This window comes from Etheostoma spectabile, chromosome 8 (genome assembly GCF_008692095.1).
Source record: "Etheostoma spectabile isolate EspeVRDwgs_2016 chromosome 8, UIUC_Espe_1.0, whole genome shotgun sequence".
Lineage (NCBI taxonomy): Eukaryota > Metazoa > Chordata > Actinopteri > Perciformes > Percidae > Etheostoma > Etheostoma spectabile.
Genome location: NC_045740.1, coordinates 17,062,846 through 17,090,711, shown reverse-complemented (window position 1 = coordinate 17,090,711; position 27,866 = coordinate 17,062,846). Strand labels below are relative to the sequence as shown.

At 39.2% G+C, this 27,866-nt stretch overlaps 1 protein-coding gene across 1 annotated transcript; it reads left to right on the top strand.

Annotated features, from left to right (window-relative positions):
* The first annotated feature begins 50 nt into the window (after positions 1 to 50).
* Positions 51 to 27,332, top strand: asz1 (ankyrin repeat, SAM and basic leucine zipper domain containing 1). Its single transcript, XM_032522980.1, has 13 exons — positions 51 to 467; positions 2,847 to 2,949; positions 3,596 to 3,718; positions 8,313 to 8,424; positions 15,063 to 15,174; positions 15,309 to 15,443; positions 15,649 to 15,767; positions 17,008 to 17,080; positions 17,597 to 17,653; positions 19,566 to 19,678; positions 22,391 to 22,496; positions 22,843 to 22,956; positions 26,909 to 27,332. The coding sequence occupies exons 1-13, from the start codon at positions 363 to 365 to the stop codon at positions 27,065 to 27,067; spliced, it is 1,431 nt and encodes a 476-aa protein (XP_032378871.1). The 5' UTR covers positions 51 to 362; the 3' UTR covers positions 27,068 to 27,332.
* Positions 27,333 to 27,866: the final 534 nt, after the last annotated feature.

Genomic DNA, 27,866 nt, shown 5'->3' with positions numbered 1-27,866 from the left:
TCGCAGTAGGACTGCTTTCACAAATGGGCTTGGCAGAATAACTTAGCTACTATTTACATTACACCTTTTACTTGGTATCAGGTGTAAATGTTCTCAAACTTAGGGTTATGTCAACTGTACATCGACATATTTCTAAGTTTATTTATTTAGCATAGTAATAAAAGTTTAGTGGCTTAACTTCAAAATAGTGCTTGAGGTTTGACATTAAATGTTTTCCGAAGCACCTGTGACTTTTGAAGCTTCGGACGTCATCGGTCACGTGGCATTCATTATTCTCGGAGCTTCGTCCGAAATCCGCCCATCTCTAGTAACATCCCGTTAGCTAGCTAGCTAGCGATCGGCTACACGGAGTTAGCTTAGCTATGGGTAGCTTCATGGATAACGCCTTCCCAGCTGGAGATGAAAGCGACGGCAGCAATGACGAGTGGGACATCGGGAATGCGGATAAAAAGTCTTCCCACATTAAGGTGACTTCAGAAAACGTTCTTTATCTTCTCTCAAACACGTTTATGCTAACGTTACGAATACCAACGTTTGAAGCTAGTAGCTATCAAACCAAAGCTAACTTAGTCTCTGTTTTTTTTACGTAACGTTAGCCAGGTAACACGCTGCTGAATATCTTGTTTTGCGGCAAAATTGAAACAAACAATAGGCTGGCACTACTAGTTATGTTCAAGTAACAATATTGTAACTTATATTCATACCGTTACACATATAGTCAACATAGTGTTAAGGTTAATGTTAACATTATAGTAGACGTTGTGCTTACGATACTCTGCCGCACTTTTTCACCCTTCATGGTCTCCTCCTGCAGACGGTTGGCTCTAAGTAGAGCGACTATAACTTAAGGCAAAGACCATAATGTTGAAGTTTGGGCTATTTTGCTACTTTAAATGTCTTTCAGACTGGTAAAAACATACGAAATACACTCTATATTTAAACAGACATTTTACAAAAACTTGTAATACAAATAATTGTACAAATGTAAATAACATTAACGTCTATCAACTATATTCTCTGTTCACCTGTTGTGAAATATGGGCTTTGAAAGTGTTAGTTGGACAAAAGAAGCATTTTGAAGACTTGGGTTCTGTGAAATTATAAGCGTATATTTCACTATTTTCTAAGATTTGTGAAGAGACTTTGTACAGAGATTAGGCACTACTGAAATAAAATAGTTAGTTCCATCCCTAAACTACATTATATTAATTGTGCCACATAACACTGTGAACAATATAACAAAGTATTTACTTCATTGTAGTATGAAATGGGGACATATCACAGGTAAGATAGTCTAATACCCTTGGTACTGCACAAAAATTACCTTTCTTCTTTGCATTCACATTGGACACCTAAATGGACAATTGTCAATACCGCTCCCACCTAATAGCAGGACATAAAGTATGTCTTTTCAATATTGGTACAACGTTTGATATCCATTATGGGAACATATTGTTTATAGTTGTAATATTCCTGTGTCCTCACACATGCGAGTGGCACAGTTTTCAAATGGTGAACCTTAATTGTGTAAATGCTGATACAGCGACATTCACAGTACAACTTTCTTTGGTCGCCTCTAAAGTTCAGCTACAAGAAACATTCATAATTTATAAACATATCATAAGGTTCAGCTCTCTAGGCACAACACTTTTTCTGCTATTTATACTTTTTAAAATGTGAAGCTTTTTATTAAAAAAAAATAATTCAAGTCAATGAGAGCAGGCTTTAAATCCTCTTCTACTTCAAAATGCTACTCCTACTTCATGCTTTCACATACAGACACCAATCAAACTTTAAACCATCCACACAAACGTCAGCTATTAGGCTGTGGTAAAATGAAGTTTAAGTTTTGTGTTCCTTTCAGGAAGTCTATAAAGGGTGTGTATTACGTAACTTACAGTGAGTGATGTCATCGCTAGAGCACGGAGCCTCAAAAAAGACTAATGCATTTAGCTCGGTGAGCTTCCTAATGACAACAGTTCCCAATTTTCCTCCATTCGCTGCCCATGTTTAACATTTTTTACATTTCCTCACAAAGGCACAGCGAATCCCTTTTTTAAATCGCTGATATGCCCACATTTTTATTTTTTTTCTCATACATTTTTAAATCAATACATTCCCACAGGACTTGCGGCGCTGATGATGAGGTCATTTCACGTATGCCACCTATAGTTTAGCCTGTCTTAGCCTTTTTTCACGGGTCACTCTGTGTCCCGGTGCAATGGCAGCAGTCTGCCACAGGTGATAAATCCTTAGCTGATTACAAACGTCAGAGATCAGAGCAATCTCCTCTGTGTTTACACACATGGCCGCTGATTAGTAAGCATGACGCGGCATTTCCGCAATACAGTCAAATTTCAACTACAGACAGTAATATGCCAGTCACTTGCCACTGCTGTGCCACTGTTGGCACACTTACAACTTTCATACAATATGGCTTTTATTTAACCTTAAAACACTTTTTCCACATTTCTTACAACTTCACCTTCTTCTGACACATTTTAACCCGCAATCCAGTTTAGCTTTAGCATTAGCTTTTCAAAAAAACCTTTAATTGTCCCTTTTCTTTTTTACATTAGTGGTGTTATTTAACTTGTCAATGGAATTCATACCAATTTTAAACAATTCCCACATTTACAACTATTCTCACTACTTCAACAACTTCTTAAAGATTTAAGCTATTAATTCAGTTTAGCTTTTAGCAATTTAGCTATTCAGCATCCACACGCATTTTCTCCAGGAAATCCAGTTTCTGGTTTGGAGTTGTTATTCTGGTATTTGTTATTTTCTCTCTCAGAGTTGTTTGTTTTTTGTAATTTGATTCTGATCTTACCCCATTGTTATAGGATGTGGGTTCTGTTATACCAAATGCATCAGATAACGTGTTGATGTTGAAAACAGCCATCAGTAAAGGAGACATTGAGACTGTTGAACAGCTGTTGGACAATGGCAAGTACTCCCTTCATTTTCTGTCTGACACATCCGCACATGTATTCACTTGTGATCATTGATTGTATTACTTCATCCATAGACACTTTATAGTTAACCTTTAGTGGCAATTAAAAGATATTAGGCCTCATGCAAGAACCATTCGTACGGACAGATTCGTTCTTTTGTGGCATGTATGAGTGACCCAGACCTGGTGTGCTAGTCAATAAATAGTCTGCCTTTTATATATAATAAAAATAAACGCTAGATTTTTCAGACTTAAATGACTAACGATGACAAGTTTGTCCATTTAAGAATTTTTCATCCAATCATCCAAGTCTTACAGAAAAACAAGAGAAAGAATAAGAAAATGCCTTGCATGAGGTCTTGTTGTGTGTACATGGTAGATAAGGATGGTTGAATTGGTAAAGGTGACAAACTTTCAATTCAACATTTGTCTAGCGGCTGCTGGCAATTTCTCACCCCAGTGTGAACAGAAAGTGAATTGGCTGGAATCAGGTGGGAGAAGAATAACAAAAATTCAAACAGGGAAATAAAAACAAAACAGGGTCTTATTTTGTTTGTGTGCGTGTGCTGGAGGGCATTATGCATTTACATTTTAATCATTTCATTGCCTCGCTTAATTTGATCCGTTTGCTGTGGACAGGCATGGACATTGAGACCAGGCTTGGCTTTGAATGGACTCCTCTGATGTGTGTCGTCAGTGTGGCTAATTACGACCTGGCAAAACTGCTACTGGACAGAGGGGCCAGTGCCAACTTCAGCAAAGGTCAGACCAATACGGATGTTTGATGGGGGGGAGGGAGGATCTTGTCAAACCAGACCGTAAGGCTATTTTGCGTATTTTGCGTATTTTCTACTGTGCGTAGAATTGCCGGCGTACCCCCGCATACCCCTCTGCGTCTACACTGGACCCTACGCCGTAGCCTGACATGCACCTCTTGAAAAATGTAACTACACGTCGCTTGGCCGTGGCTTGGTAGAGTTGGTAAATTGACCGGGTGATCTTGCAGTTTCACTTCCTGCCTGGCTGGCCTGGACGCCCAGCGGCTCACATGATAATAGACCTGGCGCGTATCTTCAGCGGAGGGGAGAGCCACTTTACACGCGCGTCTGGATGTGTAACTCAACTTGGCTCACAGGAAAGTCACCACATACCACCGTGAAGGTAAATAGACAGCACTTATCTATAATATTTAACCTGAGAGCAGAACTATCCAATCCACTATACAATACCTATTATTAGAGCTGTGCAATATATCGATATATCAATATTGGGATATGAGACTAGATATTGTCTTAGATCTTGGATATATCATAATATCGTAATATGGCTTAAGTGTTTTCTTTTTCTGGCTTTACAGTTAAGTGATGTAATTTTCTGAACTTATCAGACTTTTCTAGCTGTTCTATTATTAGCCTTTTCCCCACTTAGACATCATGACCACACAATGATTATTTATCAAAAATATTGTGATGTTTGATTTTCTCCATATCGCCCAGCCCTACCTGTTATTCCCTCATCCACTGTCTCTCATCCCTTTGCATTATATTTATAGTCTGTTGACTTTAAATTGATTATATTGATTAATGGTTTGGTTGCCGCCTATGTAAATGACAAATGCCTAAAGAGATCCAAGTCAGACAGGTGTACCCAAAACAGATATAATTCTGTAAAGTATCCTTGGGTTTTGTGTTAGACTTAATAAAAGTTATTATATGAAAGACATATTCTCTTACAGCACAAAAAATCAAATACAAATGCTAACCGGACATAAGTGTAGCTCAGGAGTCGATCAATTAGTAAATAAAGGCCAACCAAAAGTGATGCACCTCTAAACAGTATTGGGCAGTAAATATAAAATAAAAGTTTAAAAATAAACAATTGTAAAAACCTGTGAAATTAAATTTATGCCAAAAATACAACCTGTGTCTTAGAAAAAAAAAGACGAGCAAGTATCAAAGTTTCACAGCGGTGGTCACCAAAGACCCTCTGATTCATTCTATAGAGCATTTTGGCATGTGTAACTGGTCACTCAAAACATTTTTTAAACCACTAAAACACCAAGTAGGAATTTGGTTTAAACTGGTTCCATAGATAAAAACAGAAATTACTCAAATGCCTTCTATTTTTGATTGTCGGTTGATATCATAATATACAGTACATGTAGGTTCTACTGACCTATCTGTGATCCCACACCCACCACTTTACAGAGAAAACTAGAGCAGAGAGTTTGATTAGGCAACACCATTACATTGCTGCCTTCCAGGCTTTGATATCAAACAGCCATACCTAATCCTCCTGACGGTCCCTGTTGCGTTTGTGTCGAGCTATCCTTCCCTGTGGCACCTTTTTTCAATTTCCTCACCTGCTACAGCCAAGGACCAGGGGACCATTCAAGCCTTTGCACCAATACGCTTCATCTGACATTACTTAATGGTGATGACGCCAAAGAGGAACTCTTGCAGAAACACATCGTGGATCCTTTGAGTTGTTTTTAGTTCATGCACACTGCAACCTCATCCCAAAGCAAGAGAAATTGAAGGCATCTGTTGGATTGAGGTCAGTCTGTGTAAAATAAGCATGGGGGAAGAACTCTTCCATGTTAAGAAGTCTGCAGTTATATACTTATAAGAAATGAATCCTGTTGGGAAAATGAAGTTACAGATTCCCCAACAACTTTAAATGTTTTGCCGTTAGGTCAGTAATGGACAACTCCACTTCAGTCAGAACAAGTTTAATTTTGCCACACTGAATGATCAATCAGTTATAGTCAAAGGAATATTGTCAGAGAACTGTAATTCAGATTCTTTAAACTCTTGGCAGATTGTAATGTTGGTAATATTGCAATGTAGCTCATTCTACTGTTATAGATAATGTTACTGTTGACTAATCAGCAGTGATAACAAGAGATTAAATGGCTGGTAGTTTCTGATTTCAAATAAGCGGAGCAATGTCTGGATAAGTTGTCACTGATTGTTGGGCAGTTTAACTTCATACAAATGTTCAGTAAAGCTGTTAAGCAATTGTTTATCGAAGGGTATTTTTAATCACGTCATGTTACTGCAGTTATTGCTGAAAAACGTTAATTTAATAGATTAGTCAATAGACAGAAATAATTGACGGCAATTTTTTCATAGTCAACTAAATGTTTGGGCTCAGGTGACACACGCAGAGATGTAAATCGAGCAAAACCCTGTCGCCTCGGCAGTTTGTGTACGTCACAGCAAGTCACGACAATGCTGATGAAGCGGCTGCAAGTGTGGTTACAGTTTTAAAACTGCGAAGACATCGTTTGTTGAACAATCATAGAATGGCTAGCCGAAAGCGAACGTGGTGCGTTGAACACTTCCTCTGAGACAGACAGGCAGGCACCTCTCTCAAATAAGGGCCTAAAATGCCCAGAAAAATAATCGTCAAAAATACATTTTTGAATAAGGTGTAGAGGGAAGTTTAAAAGTTTGTAGGTATATAAGTTTTGGTTTAGTACAAAATACTGCAAATTCATGATGATTATGTTTGTCAAAGAACACTGCAGATAGGGATAAGCATACAACTTTTGCCGTGACTAATGGAAGTGAAAGCAGTTAGATCAGTTAAGTATTTTACTTTTTTCTCATTCCTGTCACTGTTGCCAGTGCAGTTACAATAAATTATTTTGAGAACACTGCATTCTTAATCCAATAGAAACCCTCCCGTAGCCCCTGGACGTCCCCAGACCCAAGGTTGGAACCACAGCACTGGTCATGCTGTTGATATCTGATGTCAATTAATTCTCAGTCCAGAATGTCGAGTTGAACTGTGTGTGTGACTGATTTCACATGGTCTCGGCATCTGATGCTTGAGGCAGGTGAAGGAAATAATTAAACAGAAAGGATGACGTGTGGTCACGTACTGATGGCGTTGGTCAAAGCAGTGAGGCTGAGCGGAGGAATGCACGAGTGACCAGTCACAAATTCTCCGATGTATTTACTCCAGTTCTCTGTAGACACAAACTAGGCAGTCTGGTTTACACCCACACACAAATAGTATAAACACACACATACACACACACACACATTTGCAAACAGATATAGAGCCAAACATGCACAGCCACAAAGACACAGGAACCATGTACAGGCTTAGATGTGCCTACTCAAGTACCCACATAGATACTGTGATACACACAAGTTGGAGTCTCAGTCATTGGCGGAACAAAACAGGAATTGAGTGCATTGCCATGGGTCTCAGACAGGTCTTATCAGAATAAGATAAGGAAACAACTCCTCAGAAGGTACTCAGTCCCATAAAGGCCGCCACACTTCCTGATGCCAGATAAACAGCTATCCATCTCCATCACCAGGTTATCGTCCAGATTTTTTCATTTTCCTGCAGGTTGTATGACTTCATTCTGATGGGGAAAAAGGTACTCCTCTTTGGCTACATAGCAGCTACCGTAACCAATCTACATCATCAGTTTCCAAAAACAAACATGAAATTGGGCAGTTAATAACTGGGGGAACATTTGTCCTTTAAGAAATAATGTTTGGAGCTACAAGAATTTGGATGGTTTTAAACCAACCAAAAGATTAAAGACACCCTTCAATAATAGACAAGCTACTTCTAATTTTAAGTAAGTCACAAAGCATTGTAGCTTTAAAAACTGCTCATAAAATGGTGACCTAAGTCACTAGGATTGAACAAAATCCTTCAAGATGAGCCAGTGCTGACTGTAATCTGTAATCACATGATACTGTAAAACTGAAGATTTGCAGCACTCAGAAATATCTGTAAATTATCTGACATTTGTTTGCAGAAGTACAGGCTGTATTCAACCTGCTTTTTCGACACCACATTGTCTGACTCTTCATAAAACGTCCTCTAGTTTTTTACCAGCTACAAATATATACCAGCTACATACAGTTATATAGTTGGTCTCTTGGCCATCACTGGACTATCAACGGACTATCCTATAGTTTTTATTGTTAAAATCTATATGATGTATGTCCATATAACTGCACCACTAAAAGGATAAGCATGTTTACTTTCAACCAGAAACAAATATCCTACCTTTCATACACAGGTGGTTTTTGATGGCAACAGCATTTTTTTTAGTTATTTCTGCTTGAGGGCTTTGTAAATTGCAAAAAAAACTATGAAAGAAATCAGCCTTTGCCTTTTATTGTTAATGGTATTTTTTTTTCTTTATTAAAAAACTCTTCATATCTGCTTGAATTGTAGCCTGCTTGTTACCTTTTCTATGAAGATTTTTTCTTACACCTTTTTTTTGAATAGTTGGTGCTAATCTAAATGTTTGTTTAAATGAAATTGAATTGTAAAATTGTGATGATGCATTTCGACACTAATGTGTTCTTGTCCACAGATCATTGGACGGTGCTCATGGCCAGCTGCACAGCATCTGGCAGTGAAGACAAAATTGCTCGCTGTGTGGAACTTCTGCTATCCAGAAATGCTGATCCCAACGTGGTGGACAGGTGAGGGGGTGAGGGGGGTTTACAGATGTGTTTCAGGTCAAAATGTGTATGGCATTCTCAACACAGTACGCACTGTGACACCCCTGTTGATGTTGGCAAAATAAAAACTCCCTAGAGTTGACTTGAACAGGGGAGAAAACAGAGGTTCTTGGTTGGATTTCCTTTGATGGTTCTCGTTATGTTTTGCTGCCATGTGGTAGCATTATGCACCACAGCGCGCCATACACTGTGTATATTTGTGTGTTTTGTTTGGAATGTCCTGTTATGGCATGTGCATGTACAGACGGGTATCAGACAGACAGACAAACAAACACACGTAAAGAGCAGGCAGGAGGATTTTAGAAGCTTTTTTTACAAGCTTGGTAAGCACATGATTTTGGGAATTTGTAGATCAAAAGTGACCAAGGCGTCTTTACGGAACCAGGCTAAAATTGTTTAAATGTGTAATTGCTTTAGGCATGCATCCAACAGTGGTTTTAACACCATTAAAATATTGTATTTTTAACCTGGATGTTAAAATCATTTGGCTGCACATTGCCAAGTCCATGCTATTACCAGCTATCCATCAAAACCAAGTAAGCTTTTGTTCTGATATGTTTGTCCATCATTATTTACGCATTAAATTGTAAAAATGTATTGCCTTTCTGCATTCTTTAAAAATTATCTTAAAATGTATCTGCTCTCCAAAACTGTTTTTTAACAAAACAAAGCATGATACTATGTTGAAGTTTGCCATAAAGGCCAACAAGATCATTTTCTGTCTTGCCTACACACTTTTCAATTTCATTTATTGCGTCAAATCATAACAGACGTTATCTTAGGAGACTTTAGAGATAGAGTAGGTCTAGACCACACTCTATAATTAACAGAGACCCAACAATTCCTCCAAGACCAATTGCAGTCATTGAAGCGGCGGCAAGAAAATAATTAGGCAGTAGTAAACTTAGATTAGAAAACCACTAATAATTTAATATTAATCTAATTTAATATTAGATTACTATACAAATTGGCACTTGTGTGTTTGGGATCCCTCAGCCAGTGGCTACACAATTTGGTTCCCTGTCCTGGTGAGGAAGAATGGAAAAATTCCATCTTGTGGAAAAGAATGAAGGACGGTCATTCTCAAAGCACTTTTACTGTTACCATCTGTGGATTTGTGGCACGTCAAAGGGAGGATGCAGCCCCCAGTGGCTTTGTTGTTTAGCTTTCCCTAATCCCCTGCCACTCTGACAGTATGCCATTACATGCACGACACACACTGGCTGAAACCCCGTGATGACAAACATGGACATTGGGAAATTGGTTGGTTCCTTCCCAGACAAAATATTTAAAGCAAAGTAACAAGACACAGGAGGATGCAGATGAGGGGAGGTGGTGAGGAGGTGGGGCCAACATCAAGAGCAAAAGAAGAATATGAGGTTCATGTGGGTGCAGGGGAGAAACCTCCTCCTCCTCATCGCCTCTTACGTCTGAATATCAAACCAAAGATTAACACCAGCTGCTCATCCCTCCGTTGTAGTGTAAACATACATTCTTTGTCATCTCTCAAAGTCCTGCAGGAGCAAGATGTGGGGTCCATTGCCTCCATGTGTCCCTTTTTTCCACCGTCACTGTACTGATCTGTGTTAATCATAGTTGCATTTATTGTGCACATACAGTAGGTGAATGTGCAGGGGGGTTGTTCTGAGACGTTTGCATGGCTTTTATACTTTTATACAGATTTTGGGTATATATAGTATTTACAATACTTTTCCTCTCAGCTTCAAACGTTCCTCCCAACAGGAGTTGGATCAACCAATTAGCATACTGAATGCGCAGGTTTGCACGGTGTGTTGCTGAGATTTGGGAGGTGTTGGTAAATTTCTGCGACTTATGGTTACTCATAACACCCTTCGCTGCTTAGGTTTGCAGAGACATTTTCAGAAGCATAACTTCAGCTCAGACTTTCATAACCTTCTGCGTTGTGACTTGACTTGGACTTGAGATATTATAAGTATAGTTCTACTATATAGTTTTGGCAACATCATCTATGTGTAAACTAACCTCTGTGCAGAATAATTATTAGCCCCTAATGATCAGGTAGAATATTATTAATTGGACAGTGGTAGTTATTATCACTGCACAAGACAAAAAAAATGATCATTGCTGGCATTAAATTAGCCAGTAATGTGCTGTCCATGCTTAATTTGCTAATTATTATTATTATATTGTTAGTCAAGATATCTTTTCAAGCGTGTATACCGTACATGTAGTCAGTGTGGAAGCCATTTTTTAGATGTACTGGGAGTCAGGTGTGCCATTCTTCTCACTGTACTGAGGCCAAGAACGATGTTTACTCTGAATTGTCTGCATAACGATCTGCTATTGGCCTGTTTGGGGACTGGCCAAATCTCACAGTCTGAAGGACACACACACAGACACACACACACACTCACACTAACACGACAAACTGAAACAGTATGTGAGTGACCTTGGTACCTGTCTCACAGCAAAACAACCCTTGGGAAATTCAGTGGTGCAGGACATAAAAGCTGAAATGAATGACACTACCTATCCTGTCCTGCTGGGTCAAGGAGGAATTGACTGATGGGTGCAGACAAGTGTGAATAAAGAAATTGTCGTACACGTCATAGCCATTGGTTCATTTGTTTGAGTTCACATAGAACATTAACTTTGGATCTTGTAATTTATTAAAGGATGATGTCCCCACTGACGTTCTATACAGATTTGCACCTCTTAGACAAACATCACCTCGGTCTAGGAGCATTTTCAGTTCAAGATAATTTATTAGTACAAACGTCAACACCTATTACCAACACAAGTATAACGACAACACCAGTAAATCTCAACTCAGAGTGAGGAAGCCAAAAAGGCACTACTGTAAATGGCATTCAGGGTTGGGTTGAATGACAGTATATACCGTGAGAGAATAGACATCTGTCAAATGGATACCGAGGTAGCAATTTCTTTAATATCTCTAGTAGTATTGGGGATGTTGCTAGAAATACTGGAAATAAAAAAAAATGGATTTACATGATTTTTGCATTTTGAGTAACATTATTTATCTATTTGGGGATATAATATTACAAATATTCTTGATAGATGTCCTCCAAATATCTTTTTTATGCTTTAGTTTTTCCCCTACCATCTCACAAGCAAATCAACAACACTGTTAATGTGAGACACAATTGGTTATTTTGGAATTTACACATTTTAGTTATATTCAAATACAACACTTTCTTTGTTTTGAGCATTGTATGTATGGTTCGATAGATTTAAAATTTAGTTTATTCAAAAACAATAAAAGAAATTATAATTTTTTTTTGTTTATTCCCCCAATGTTTACAAGTATTCTTGATGTAAGCATTGCAACAAAAAGCATTAACTTGGATTCAGTAGCCGTCTAGTGTTAGTCTGTGTATTACAAGCCCTTATGAAAAGACATGTAAATCAATTTGAGAGCGATAACGCATTCCCGTCCTGTGTTCTGCTACACACAATTGCCTGTAAAAGCATTAAACGAGGTGATGAATTACCCTCAGACTCTCCCACCCCTCGAGATGGGTGTATTTTTCTCACCCGCTGTGTTTGAGTCATAGGTGATGAGATTTAGAAAAACTATAGAGGAGTGTATTTATCTACAGCCCTTGTTCAGATAGGAGCAAACACATGAAGGCAACAGAGGAATTACTATTAGGAAGAAAGGTCAAAGTTAGAGGGCTATTTCACAAAATTTAGATAGCGGATTAAGCCGGGATTTCCCAGTTATTTAGTTATTCAAAATTTAGCCTTGACTCGGTTTCACAAAAGCAGATGCACCATTACAGCAAATTACCATGGAGATTTATTCTGTACAGCGAGCCTGGTCCCGACCAGGCTAACGGCCAGGATTTATAAATCCTGGGGCATTTTCTTTTCACTCAGCACTTTTTCACCTAATTATCAGCCTGCATGAAAATAAAACCAGTTCATATTGCTGTTCAGTTAAGTACTATTAAAGTTGTGACCATTATTTTTTATAACTGTTCATTTATTGAGATTGTTTCTGTTATATTGCTATATGAAGACTGCGGTGCGTATTGTTAGAAGTTTGGTGAAAATATTACGGCAGTTGAGATAGAAGAGGCTGATAAAGTTGCAAATGTGTTTTTAAATGAAGTCTTTTACTAAAGGAAATACATAAAGTGCTGTACAATGTGTGTTTCTAAAGTGGACCAATGCACCTTAAATTATTTTAGTTGATACATTTTTTTGTATTCTGTAACGACTATAATTTGGGAAGATTGTAAAATTTGAAGAACCTATCCTAATTGTATAAGTGTATCCTCACAAATTATAGACTTAAGCAGTGTACCAATAACTATCTAGTGTTGTATGCTACTGTACATTCATGTAACAACATGGAGAGGACACCCCAATGGTTTTTGACCTTATATTTTGCTGGGGGGAATAACTGATGAATATACTCTGTTACATACATGTTTATAGTGTACATGGAATTTATCACCTAATTATTTTTATAGTTTCTAGATTTTAGAGTCCAATTTCTTCAGTGTCTTTCATTTCTGTCCAGATATATACGAGGGAGCAAAGCATATAATATTTAAAGAAGGAAAATTGGCCTCTGTTAAACATGAGGAAAAAGCATGGCAGACAATAGCGGACCGACTGAATGATATATCTAAAAATATACATTTACGAACTACTGCTCTTACCTGAAACCATTCTAGGAGTCACTTGTCATTTGCAAAAACAAACAGTTTGCATTAAAAGCATGGTAAAATGGAAGTTAATATGACTTTTATGTTTTAGCCCATGATGGTTGCTAGTTGGCTGGGGGCTGACTGTGGAATGGATGTGTATCCAGGGCTGTTGTCAGCTCTCATCCCGACTGAAGCCTCGCAGCCCCGGGAGACTGAGGCAGAAGACAGGGGTAGTTGGCTAAATTACCGTTAAAGTAGTGGTCTATCTATACAGTTAACGTTACTGATAAATACTCGAGTTAGCCCAGAGTTGTTAACCGTGGTCAAAACAATCATTCTAAAAAAGAATAAATGAGCGTGTTGAATGACGTCGTAATCTTACGTTACCCATTAAGAATTACATTAGCATTAGCTAGCTACTTGTCAATCATAACCTTTACCTTTTCAGTACGTACCCAAGCACTTTTCCTCTTTGTTCCCCCTACGGGTTGGCAGCGGAATTGTCCCTTACTGTTACTATTACCATTATTCTTATGTCTCATTCCAACAAGTTAATGAACCACTGAAACGATTTTGGAAACATTATTTTAAGGTACAAAAGAATCTTTGGTGTTGGATCGATCAACATGTAAATCAATCAATATCAATAAATAATGTCTATGTATTACTGTGTTGCAAAGTGGGATGCAATCAATGACAAAACGATGCCATGTGGCAGAAAAAATGTATTATGTTTACTGAGGGGGGAAAAAAGAATCGAGGTTTGGATCAAATCGTGGGTCAAAAAATCGTGATACAAACCGAACCCTGGGTTTGGTGAATCGTTACACCTCTGCTTGAATGGTATGATTATGATTTAATTCAGAGCAGTGGTCAGTAAATGTATACGTTTAGGCTACTTATGCATTTATGCTCTTTTACAAATAATGTGTTTCACATCATCATACTTCGAATCGCTATCAACAAGAAGCTGCTTCTCGCTTTGTATAAAGTATGTACAATGCATATTCTCCATTTTAGCATCAGCAGATTTGTGATCGACCTCGCAGCCTATTAAGGAAAACTGTGAACGTGCATCTATCCACATTATTTCAACCTTGACCTAGTCGCTCCTCCCAAGTCTGGCTTGGCTGTTGTGAAACGCACCAAGCCAGGCTTTGTCATACAAGTCTAAAGGCCTACTATGATAATGCTTGTTGTTTATGTGCATTTATTTTCTCCTTTTTGTCTTTCTTGTCTTGTGAGAACTCTGTCATGTCACACAAATGTATGTTCCTAGTCTGTTTATAATGGGGTTTGTAATTATTGCGTGTATTATGAATCTGTGTTTTTGATATATGCGTAAAATGATTATTAGATACATACAAATTGTGTATACTATATTGCTGGATTGTTTTTCCCTATTCTATTATGCTGCCCGGAGAATTACCACTTTTCAAGACCCTGGGGGGATTTTATACAATTCACCTTCACGTTCCCTGCAAATTGCAAATTATATAATATTATATATATATATATATATATATATATCATTTCTTTTATATGTATAAATAAAGAATCATTCAATTATCAAAACAGTCAACTTTTCTCTCAACCACTTGACTCATTTTCCATTTTACCACATGCAGTAATATCACAACAAATTAGTGAATATTCTTTTAACAGAAAAATCTGCAGTTAAAATATGTGAGTGCAGTAGATATAGACCAGAATAAAGACTTGGCTTGGTCTGTCACAGTTAAAACCGTGTTTTTTAGACTGTGTGTCATAGTAAATGGCTACTTATGGTGTGTGCTGCCTCCCGGTGGTTTCTCTGTACCTTCATCATCACTCCTGTTCAGTCATGTCTCCATTTTCTTTGTTTTTCTCTTCATTCCCTTTTGTTGTTCTATATTTTCATCTCTCCTCTGCTTTCTTTTCACTTGTCCTGTTCAGGTCTCAAATGACCTGCCTGATGCAGGCAGCCAGGAATGGCCACAGTAAGGTCATCAACCTGCTTGTCTCCCACGGGGCAGAAATCAACGTCCAGGATAGCAATGGATACACGGTGGGTCACAAGTCCCTTCAGAATGTCCTTCTTATATCACAAAAAGAAAGAAATAGTTGGAAACATTTCATTATAAAAACCTTTTATATGTTTGACTTTGTGAATGATAAATCATACTAATATTTTTCTGTTAGGCTTTGTCAATAGCAGTGCAGTATGGCAGAGAGGAGGCAGTGCTAAAGCTCCTCCAGCTGGGAGCGGACAAAACATTAAGAAACAAGGCTGGCAAGAGCCCTGCCGACTTGGCTGGGATTTTCAAACACACACAGGTACCTGAAGTTCTTTTATGATGCAATCCAGACACAACATATCTGCAATTTGGTATATTTCATTAAAATGTTAGTTAAAATCTTGTCAATGTCTAGTTATCACATGGAAATAGTTCAATGAAGCTCAATAAAAGTAATGATGTTTTACTTGTGCTGGACTAACATTTCCACTGCTAATCATCCTAACGTTAGTGTCTGTTTGCAGATAGGCAGGATCCTGGCCTTTTCGCCCCACAGTTCTACTGTCCAGGCCTTCAGCTCCATGGAGGAGAACCTCTCAAAGTTCTTCAAGACAAACTCTGAACCACCACCCTCCCAAGAAAGGTAAGGCGACCTGAGTTTTGCATTCGGAGCCTTCAGGGCTGCAACAGATTTGAAAAAGAATGCGTTAACATGCTAACTACTATCCGCTCTCAACTATATTTTTCTCATTTGTCTTTGAGATATTATGGAGTTTTCTTCTCTATCTTTGGCAGCAGAAACATACAGTACATCTATTTAACGGTTTTGCTTACACAAATTGTTTGTTGATCATTGAGCTGTACCCAAGTCAGGATCCGTCATCAACGCACCTTACCTACTATTATGAGAAAAATGTAAACTCTTCCGCCCATTTACAATACACAGGTTTCAATGTTACAGCCCCCAAAATAGTCATTTCATTCATTTCAATTAAATTGTAATACTGTCTAAGAGAGGAAAGAGCTCAAGTGTGTATCTGTATGAAGTAAAAGTAAAGCAGAACAGCAGGTAAAGACCACATGTACTCAGAACTCACCCTTCTATATTTCGGTTGTCAAAGCAGCATCCTACCAGTCACTGCAGCCTGTGTGTTTGTCGCCCTCAGTTGGTAGTTCCCCGAAGCAGTGCCTGTGCAGCAGGTGTTGGTGAACTCAGACATAAACAATAATAAACCTCTCGCCTGAGTGTTTAGTCCAGTCAGGCACGGCTGGGCAATTAGCATAAGCCAAAAACGTTGTATTTGAGCATGTCTGGCACCAGGAATTACAGCCTGTAAGCATTTCAGCTGTCTTTCTCATTTACAAAGGTTAAAACCCAAGTAGCATATTTCACATACTTTGAACACGCCATGAGAATAGAAGCTCATTTGTAAAGCTCATCATCTCAACAGTCAAACTGAGAAGCTGCATGTACACTGCGGTTACTCTGATGTGTCTGAACTCAATGGCACTTTGGTTGCACCCACTTGATACCCAAAAGAGAAAGAGAGGAGTCTCCTAACGCCCACTCTTTTCTACTGGGAGGTTGAAGGCTAAATTCAGGAACACTTTAGCTGGAAGGGCTGTAGTTCATTGCTCAAGGACACTTAAGTAGGGTAGCTTGTGCTGCTGTGTGTTCCTAAACTAAGCCTTGCCCATAAAGAAAGATTTCTGTTTTCAGTATGTTGCTGCTCAACTTTAAGTTTTGAACAAATTTGTACATCCATGCACTACTCCGTAAGTCTGAATTCACACAGTTTTGGTGCAATTATAGTCCTAGCTCGGGTTAATACTATGTACATTAAGTTTTTATGAGTCAAGGTGAACTACTCTCTTCTCTTCAGTGTAAACAAGCTTGATGACCTTAGTCTCCTCCTACACGGCCTCGATCTTGGCTACCTCACTGACATCATGACTGTAAGTACAGAATACGTGCTGGAATAAAATGCCTGTATTTTTTTGATCATATATGTGTATGCACAGTGCGTTTTTCCAACGTGAGAGATATGTTTCACTGATGCTAAGATGGCAAGCAGAGATAACATGCTGTTACACACAGTATAATACAGTATTAAATCTATGGGTGAGATACAGTGATCCCAAATGTGTTGAGCAGAGCACAGCTGCATTATTGGCTAGATGACATTTACATGCTTTGGAACATGTCATGATATGACTAGTTTACATATTTTACTTGGTGCTTCATAATGGATGTGCTGGATTGGCTGGGCCCCGAATTAAACCAAGGGTCAGCTCACGTTTTAGGCCCTATCTGATATATGAGGACTGGGTTTGATGGGTGCAGGTAGATTGTTGTCACCGGATGGCAAAGCCTCATGCAGGTACATCTGTTTTTAGCTGTAGAAGTTTTGATTCGGTAAATGCTAAGTGATGTTTTCTCTTTCCTACTCATTTTCTTTCCCACATGCACAGGAACATGACATCACCTGGAGCTACCTGTTGACCATGGAGAAGGAGGACCTGGAGAAGGTAGAGGATGACTGCAACATCTGTTTCTCTGTCAGCTCTTTTGCTCTCTGCCAGTCTGCAGAGTGACCCATAAAGAGACGAGGGTAGCTGCTGATGTCACAGCTGTTAAAGGACACAAGTTCAGTAGAAAGAAGGCGGTGAAAGATTATATTATATTTCTGTAAACTTGGATAGACCTCAAATCTGTCAAAAGTGGTATATGTAAAATGAGTGCTAGTGGTATAGGGCTCTTAACCTTTGTTTGAAATTAAATATATTTGAATTGTAAGAAAAAAGACGTTTTGAATATGAAAATTAATAAATTGCATGCTCTCTTACTAATAACCAGACTGAACTCATGAAATGGCGAATGTATGACATGCCAGTTCGTATGCCATTTTTGGCGTGTTATCAAGATGCATACTTGCTTTTTAGCATGTTTATCAACACAGTTTGGCCTCCACTGACTTACATTACCTTGCAATAGCATGTGAATCTACGCCGTAACAAGTAGTATGAAAGGGCAAATATCAGCGTAGGGACGTTGGACGGGGTGGTGGGTGGGTAAAACACAGGACTTTCACCCAGGAGACCGGGGATCATTTCCCATGTGTCACGTTTCCTAAACCCAACCGTTGTTTTTTTTGTTTACTAAAGCCAACCCCGTTCATCTTTTGCTAAACCCAACCGCTTCCTACGTTTCCTAAACTCAACCGTAGCTTTCTTCTCGCGATAACACGGCATGTGGTGTGTATAATTACACCCGCTGTGTGAATAGAGCAGGTCATTGTCCAGAGAATTCACAGCGAGCGAATGGGCGTGATAATGATGTTTTTAGCCATGCGGTTTGTGCGAAATTGGAGCAAAAAAATCTGAGGGTGAAGAAAGAAATGTCATTTAAACAAAGACAGCACCAAAAAATTCTTACTGAAGAGACAACGAGATTTGAGATTTTCTGTCAGTAAGGGCCTGATGGCTAAATTATCAGACAAATTCAAGGAACGGCAAAAAACTCCTTATTTATGACCAAATTACAAACCGGCTATGTGACCGTGGTGTAATCTGTGTCATGTCCTTCCTTCTACACACTCTATTGAGAGAGAGAGAGATCTCTATTATCCTTAAATTAAGCTTTACAGGTGAGGACTATTTTATTCTGGTTTTTTTTTTGTGAAAGGCATGTTGCATATCTAATAACAGACAGAACCTAATGATAAATTCCAGGTGAGAAGTTAACATAAAACATAATCATGGTACATTACAGATTAAAATGCTTAAGAATTTACACCTCTGCATCAAAAATCTTTCATTTAATAAAGTGGTGCAGTAATAAAAATGTCTTGGCTTTAATCTTAAACATTAAAATTAGTTAAGCATGATATATGTATGTGCATTAACATTAGTTTGGCATGATGTATACCATATATACACTACCGGTCAAAAGTTTGGGGTCACCCACAAATTTCCATTCGACTCCATTATAGACCGAATACCAGCTGAACTGAGTAGGTGACTGATCTTTAATTCAATATCTACATTGCCCATTATCAGCAACCATTCATCCAATGTTCTAAAAGCACATTCTGTTTACTAATCTGATATTATTTTTAAAAACATTGGAAAACCCTTTTGCAATTATGTCAGCACATAATGCAATCTGAAAACTGCTGTCTTGGTTAAAAAAACAATGTGACTGATCTCAGCTGGTATTCTGTCTATAATGGAGGGCAATGGAAATTTCTCAGTGACCCCAAATTTTTTACCGTGTGTGTATATGTGTGTGTGTGTATACGTATGTGTGTGTGTTCGTGTACATGTATATATTATGATATGGTACATATATTATTGATATTATATTTCAGATTACGCAATATAATAAGAGAGGAGTATTCAATCAACAAGAAAGACAAATTGTTTTTTCCCCATTTGTCAGATTGGGATCACAAACCTGGTGGACCAGCAGAAGGTGTTGAGTGCTGTGCAACAGATGCACCTGGATAAAGTGGATTTGGACAAAATCAGCCTGCCAGGAACCTCAGAGAGTGGGTAGGGTACTACAGTTTAATGCCCAGCAATCAACATGTGTACTCAACAGAAGAGTAACCCAAATTAAGGACTAAGGACCTTTAGATGGCTCTCAGAGCGTTATTGGCAAAACAGTGCGTTGTTAGTTTTAAGAAAAGCAGTATTATGAGATTAGAATGGCTAATATTCTGATCAGAAGCTTCATTATCTACATGTTTCCTTTACTATCTACAGTCCAGTCCAAACATTACAAAAAACATTCTAGATTGAGGTGTCTGACAGGCAATTTGTCAAAAGGTGTTTGAGAGTAAGTATTTGAAAATCTTTGTTTCAGTCTGCTAGAAATGTCTGATAAGCTGTCAGTTGCAAAACAAAGTATTCCACAAACAAAGTTGACTATAGTAGCAAAAAATTTAAACACTTGTCAGCCACACACCTTAAACCCTCCCCCACATCCTGCCCTCCTCCATCTCCTTGTAAAGCTCCATCTGTCCTCCTCTACTGGAATTTGTCCATCAGCCCTCCGAGCATCTTGCTGTCCTAGCTCCGTATCCCCCTCCCACCCATCTCCGTAGCGAAGCCCTGAGCCAGGCCCTAATGGTTTAAGCAGAGCCGTAATGATTTGTAATGTGAGAGGCGATGGGAGGTTGCAATGAGCAAAGAGGAGCCAGTGGCAGGTGCCAAACAAAGACATTGCACCGCACCCCATCACTTCATGAATCCTCAGCAGAACTGGGCTCGCTTGCTGCACCACCCTCGCCTGCCGGATGAGAGACAGTTAAATAGAAAGAGGGGAAGGTTAATAAGAGGGATGAATGGCTTCATCAGGGCCGGACCTCCTTGAGAGCTCCTTTAGTATCCTTATTTTACACTCAAATATGGAAAAAAAAAAAATAAGAAAATTGGTCTTAAACACATCTTCTTGACATGTCTGGGACCTGTGAGGAAAAATTAGGCCTGAAATAATTGTTGTAATAAAATGTGACCTATGGTTTTAGTCAGAAATATATATATAATGAAGACCATAATTAATTGAAATACTGTGACCGCAAACATTAATTCGTGTTTGAAAGGCCACTTTAAATGGTCTCTATTTATAAAGCGTTTTTCTAATCTTAACGACTACTCAAAGCACTTTTTACATAGTACAGGAACCATTCACACACTGTGGCGAGGCTGCTGTACAAGGTGCCACATGCTTGTCAGATAAACACTCATACAAGATAAACTCCGATGCGCAGGGGCAACTCGGGGTTCAGTGTCTTTCCTATGGGACATGGGACCAGGGATCGAAACACCAACCTTCCACTTGGCAGGCAACCGCCCTGCCAGTGAGCCACAGCCGCTCCACAGCATTTCAACACTTTTTCTAAATGCCAGAGCCTGACAATTCCAGCAGGCCATGTCAATTGCCTCCTGTGCTGAGGCAGCTGCTTGTCGGGTCAAAAACCCCAAGAGCCTGCTGGTGAAGACATGGCCTTTTGGACTTGGTTATCCAGAGCCACCTCCAAAGGAAGTTGGAGAAGTGACATGATTGAAATTTAAATCCGCTTAAAATATATGCTGCTGCATCCATGCCCAATTGGCTTTCCCTGGGTAAAAAAAGTTCACAACAAAGTGGCGCACATGCATCCCCACATAACATAACATAACGTCTTTTGCATCTACAATCCCTTCAACGATCTTCCCACCAGGGGCCCATCATCACTCTCTGCCCCCTAGATAAACTAACAGCAGGGAGAAGGGAGGTGAGGGTGCAGCACTGGCTGAGTGACAGTGTTTACTCGCCCCTCTGACAGAGTGTGAGGAGGGCCGGGACGGCTGGTTGCTCAGTCCCGTCACCAAGGGAAATGTACCATTAAGAGAAAAGCTATCAATATCCCACAGAACCAGGGGATGGAAAGAGAGGTTGATGAATATAAATAACTATCATTTAAGGTGGATGTTTTTAGGGAGGAATGACAGCATGGGGTTACCATGGGGAGGAGGTGGGAAGAGTGCTTGGCCACCTGCTCAGGTTTCTATAGTTTGCCAAGATGGTCTCCAGGAAAATGCATGGAGAATGTCAATCCAAAGTTTGGTCCAAACTATCAATCTGTCTGTCCTGTCATTGTAGTGTCTTCAGTAGGCATTTCCTTGTTTTTTTTTTATATGTGGACAACTTCTTAGGGCTCACTTTTTGAAGCATCCAGAGCATTATCTGTATGCCTAAAAAAGTGTGTGTGACTTGTCAGATGAGCAAGTGTTGCATTTATGTGCCTCATCACCCTTATTCAGTTAGTCAAATTCAAGTGTATTTTGCAGACTGAGAAACTGTAATTACTGAATTGTTAATCTATCAATTGCTTAGTATAAGATGTCAGGAAACTATGAAACATGCACATCATCATCTTCAAATTACCCAGAGATACTCAGTCTACAATCCCGCAAAACATAAAAAGCTACAAATACTCACACTTGACAAAGTAGAACCAAAAAAGGTTTGGCTTTTTTGTTCTTCTTATAAATGCCTTAAATGATTAATTATCACAATTGTTGATTCATTTTCTGTTGTTAAGCTAACTGATTAATTGTTTAATACTTCTAGCACTGAAAAAATGCACATGAACACTCAATTTGTAACATAAATGTAAATTGTGTAGCATTCAAATATTTGCATATATATAATCTGTTTAATTTATTTTTGTATGTTTTAATCAGACCTTCTCCATAAGTTGCAGATGTTTTTTTCAGGAGTGAAGATCTGCATAACTTCCTGATAAGCGTGAGGCAGCAGTGCTGCTACCTGACAGAGACGATTCAGGACGTCATCAGCCGTTTTCCCCGCCAAGCTTCTCAGGTACACGTTGTCTGTCTGCAGTTTACTATATATAAAAGTCCTATCTTGGATTAAGAAGCTCAAAATTAAGGCATGTTGATTTAATACGGTTGCATTGTTTCAGGGGACGCAAAATGCAATGTAGGAATAATTCTTGGAGTGGGTGAAACTAGTACACTTCATAAAAGCATAATTGATTCTAAAGTCTATGTCTGCACATTGTCCAGTGTTCTTTCCTGTTAGCAGACTGGGATGAGAGTGTTCTGTCTGCTTATGTCTTAGTTACTCCCTCTGTCCTTCACGCTTGCCATCCAGCTATATTTACTTAACTAGGACTTGGTCTCTGTCTCTCTGGTTCTCCATGTAGCTGGTCTTCTCACTGGACCCGAAGAAAGATGCCCAGGCCATCTGCAACCAGCTGGTGGTCCAGACTAAAGATCTGCAGAAGGAAGTCACCTGCCTCCGCAATCTTCTATGCCAGGTCAAGACACACAGACACACACACACACAGATTTTCATTGCTGAGCTCATTACTCTGCTACCTTTCTTAATTTTAAAGCTTATACTTAAAACTTGATTTACCTAATAAATCGCTGAAATTATCATAGAAAGTGTGTGTGTGTGTGTGTGTGTGTGTGTGTGTGTGTGTGTGTGTGTGTGTGTGTGTGTGTGTGTGTGTGTGTGTGAGTGAGAGAGTGTGTTGTTGGTCACTACATAACTTGCGCACCTGTGTGAATGTGTGCTACTTACCACAATCAGGTTAGAAAAAGGAAATCACAGGTGAGCAGCGAGAGGAAATTAGGATCGGGGTAGCCACACAGTTTTCCAACCGTAGCTGTGTTCTTTTTTTTCCAGTCTGATTGTTTTTAACTTTTTCAGTGGGCATAATCAATTTTTGTATGTATTCTTAAAGGTATTCATAAATGACGTATTCAACTCAGATGTCATCATTTGTACAAGCACGATTTGGAAATGCCTTTAAATTGGTTTTATGGCCTCACATTTCATTAAGTTGTGAGAAAGACATGTACTGAGGAAGAACATTTAGCTACTGAACAAAAATGTTTGTAACGAATAACAGTAACAGTAGATACAAAAATTAAAGGTAAGTGTAGCTTTAAATTAGATGTAAATGGCAACAAACTAAAAATACATATAAGTGAAGAAAATGTGCATACTGTACATAATATGCATAAAAATGCAGCTCGTAAATTTGTACTATAATTTATTTTTGTCAGTCAACATTGACACTGATACTGATATATCTGTGATTAGCTGATAGTATGTATTTTTTCTGCTGAAAATATCATTGAGGCTCAAGCAACAGTCATACTTCATGCAAGTCAATCTACAGTAAATTCCTTTCTTACACTCTTACTGAGAGCTTTCCTCGTACTACTGAGGATTTAAAGCAACAGGAGCAGAACATAGTGTGCATGTTAGATGTTGGTATATATGAATTTTGGCGAGCTCCAACAGGTATGTGCTGGAGTGCTTGCATGTGTGCACCTGACTCTCTGTGTGGTGTGTGTTGTGTGTGTTTGTGTGTGGGTGTGGTGTGTGTGTTGTGTGTGTGTGTGTTGTTGTGTGTGTGTGTGTGTGTGTCTTTTTGTATTTGTATTCCAAGAGGAGAGTCGTTCTTGACAGGGCAGAATCCTCACAGCCCTAAGTCAGCACGGCTGTGACATTGACCTGTCACACACAGACGATGAGGCAAGGGATGAGAGGGGCTGATGGGAAGCGAGGGTGCGGGCGAAGGGAGCGAGGAGAGGACCAGTTTGGCGGGTGAGGGAGTTTAAAAGGAGAAACAGAAAGGTGGGGGTACGGGTGGAAAGGAGGTTGGTTAGCAGCAGATGGAGGTGTGTAGTGTGTTGATAGTGTAGGTAGATATTTGTGTGTGTGTGTGGGAGGGGGGGGGGGTCGCGGGGGGCGGGGGCACGAGGGGTGTGTTACCGTAGCTTGTTTTGTCAGACAAGAATCTGACAGCCAATGGAGCCTATTTGGGCCCACTGGCTCCCAGCCCAGGGACCATAAGCACACACACACACACACACACACACACACACACACACAACCACACACACACACACACACACACACTAACCTTATATATGAAGGTTTGTTTCTTGAAACACACAAAAAGCATCTGCTGGAGCTCTCACTACACAAGCTTTTGGTTCTGTATTTTTTTTTAACTTGCACTAAAGAAAAAAGTGTCATCAAGAGTGACATCTAAACCAGAACCAGTAATTTGAATGGGGATGGTGCTTGTTACTGCCATCTAGTGTTGACTTTGATAAATGCGTGAAACCTGGTAAACAAGTGGGGATATGACCCCAAATGTGAAAGCCTCCAGAACAGCATTTGGTGATCATAAATTAATTTTCACAATAAAGTTGAATGTGTAAACTTAAGTGCCAAAAGACGTGTAGTTAGGAGATGTGAGACACAGGGTGAGCATGAGTTATGTAGTTTAAAGCTGCACTAATTCATATTTTTATATAACTTTGGATCACTTAGTGTAATGAGAAAAGTGTAATGTGATAACCCCACAAGGAATTATGTATATTATGTTTGCATTCAGTGTTACTTATCCTTGACGTATCTAATAAATGTATTGCCCTCCTAAGTTTTTCTTTAGTATTTTTTTAAACATTTGTCAATGTGACAGCAAATGTAATTTGCAGCTAGGGTTAGTCTAGCAACTCTCCGTTGGCTTACGAGCTGTAAAAACCAAATTCTAGTCAGGCTAATCACATCGTCTATAGAGTCTATGGACGGGCTTAACATAAGGCTGGCAGAGTTGAGAAGGTTCTGCGTAAATTCCCTGCTACTTGAAAACAAAGAAGATGGCCGCTGCTGCTGGCGAACAGGGGTCTTTCGAATCGGCTTTGCAAAAGTTTAGCATTGCTCTGGTTGGTTGTAGCTCTATCCTGTTGTGTACAGAGGGGATTTGAAAGACAACCGGTTATCCCGCCCCTCGGATTGAGTCCTGGCTTGGCCTGCGTATCTTGGTGCCTTACTGTCAACACATAATCAACAAATTTATCAACAGTAGAGAAGAATTTAAAATATTTTGGCATCCATGCTTCAAAAAATGCATTCCTGGCAGCATATCAGTTTTCAGTTTAATCCTACGTCATCATTATATGATTAAAACACAATGTGAGACGGAATAATGATCATATGTAGGACGCACAAAACGGGGAACACCAAATAAGCTACTAAAAGCTTTTCAGAGGGGACCCAATAAACACATACAACCGAGAATATACAGACACTAAAAAACTAAATTCAGAATAGATACAAAACAGACAAATACCACAAAATACAGACACTAAAAAACTAAATTCACTGTAGACACACAACACAGGCGAATTAAACAATTATATGTTATGAGCAGTTTTTCCATCAGATTTTTCTTGAAGATGGAGACAGAATGCGATAATGTCAAGCTTTCATCAAGCTCGTTCCAGATCTGCGGTCTGCGGTTGTTGCTGATGTCAGAGTTCAGGAAGTTGTAGAAATCTGGGTAAATTGCCAAACCGCGATCCTTATTCATATTTACTGGAAGAAAGCTGAATGTTGAACTCGTTCAAAACTTTCTCACATGACAGGGATTTAAGGTGACACTGTGTGACCTCTGACTTGAGAATTTATGAACAGCATTATTCCTCTGAGACCATGACCCGACTCTTCACTTGGTTGATGAATGCTTAAGGATTTGGCACAGGAAGTTTTGGTGAATCAGGTTTGTGAGTCATGCTGTGGTGGTGCGATGGGACCAGACATGCCCTCACCCTCAAAATGAGCTGATCTGTTTGATTCTCACCAAGTTATTCTCACCTAGCTGATATTTCCTAACCATTTGAGGTTTAACTGGCCTGAAACTGTCTGTCCATTAAACAGCCATAATCCAGACTGGATAAGGTTAGAACGACCCTTGTACTTCCTGCATGAGGTCAGGTTGCCTTAACAGGAGTGTGTGTGTGTGTGTGTGTGTGTGTGTGTGTGTGTGTGTGTGTGTGTGTGGTGTGTGGTGTGGTGTGTGTGTGTGTGTGTGTGTGTGTGTGTGTGTGTGTGTGTGTGTGTGTGTGTGTGTGGTGTGTGGTGTGTGTGTGTGTGTGTGTGTGTGTGTGTGTGTGTGTGTGTTGTGTGTGTGTGTGTGTGTGTTTGTGTGTGTGTGTGTGTGTGTGTGTGGTGTGGTGTGTGTGTGTGTGTGTGTGTGTTGTGAGAGAAGAAGAGAGAGAGAGAGAGAGAGAGAGAGAGAGAGAGAGAGAGAGAGAGAGAGAGAGAGAGAGAGAGAGAGAGAGCGGAGAGAGAGAGAGAGAGATGAGAGAGAGAGGGAGAGAGAGAGAGAGAGAGAGAGGAGTGGGTGTGTGAGAGAGTTGTGTGTGAGAGTGTCATGTAAACATCTCCTTCTCCTCCTTCAGATGGACCAGACCGTAGATTGCTGTCAGCTTCCTAAACCTGATTCCCACAGTAATCCGAGGATGCGGTCCCTGACCAGAGTCACACTCAGCGCGCTCGGAGCCACCGTCCTCTTACTCCTTTACAGAGCTGCCAGTGGGAAGGTTTACCTGCAGATGTAAAGGACTGTGTTAAAAGAACAGGACGGTTGTGTTAATTAGTTACATGATGAGCTTATCAGAATATTTTGTTTTTGATAACTGTAGATGATCAATTAGATTATAGAACAACTGATTTGTTTAAGGACAGTGTTTGACAAGACAGCATTTCTATTTTTGCTGCTATAACACTTGTTTTCCACTTTGCTCTGTTCTAGTCTTGAGTTTAGTTCCATATTATGTTTTAAAAGTGTTAAAGTGAAAATTAAAGTTTCTTATGAGGAACAAATTCTTGCATACCGGTAGTCAATTTAGATTTAAACCAGCATGTTTCTTTCTGTTTTCAATACCTACATTACCAATACCAACATTTTTGTTTTTTTATAAATATCTCAAACAATCAACAATGTTGCAAGACAAAACAACATTTTAAAACCAAAAATTAAACACAACCAATCAAATATGAACACTATATAAAACTTTATTTTAAAGTGTAAATTCTGATGCTAGTCTTGATAATGATGCACTTTAAAGATCATTTTCAGGCCTTGAAGTTTTATACTTAATGGGATACCACAGCATTTTAGGAAATACACTTCCCAGAGTTAGCTGAGAAGATTAAAATCAGCCTCAGGCACTGATAACCATCTTCTCATCTATCTCTCGGAAAGAAATCCAGTAAGCATATTTCCAAAAATGTTGGATAAGTGAATGAACTGATTTTTTTTTATTTTGCTGTGACATTGATAAGATGTTGATAAGAATCATATTGTCCTGCCACTCATCCTTTGCGCCACCACATAAGATGTTAAAATTAAGTCAA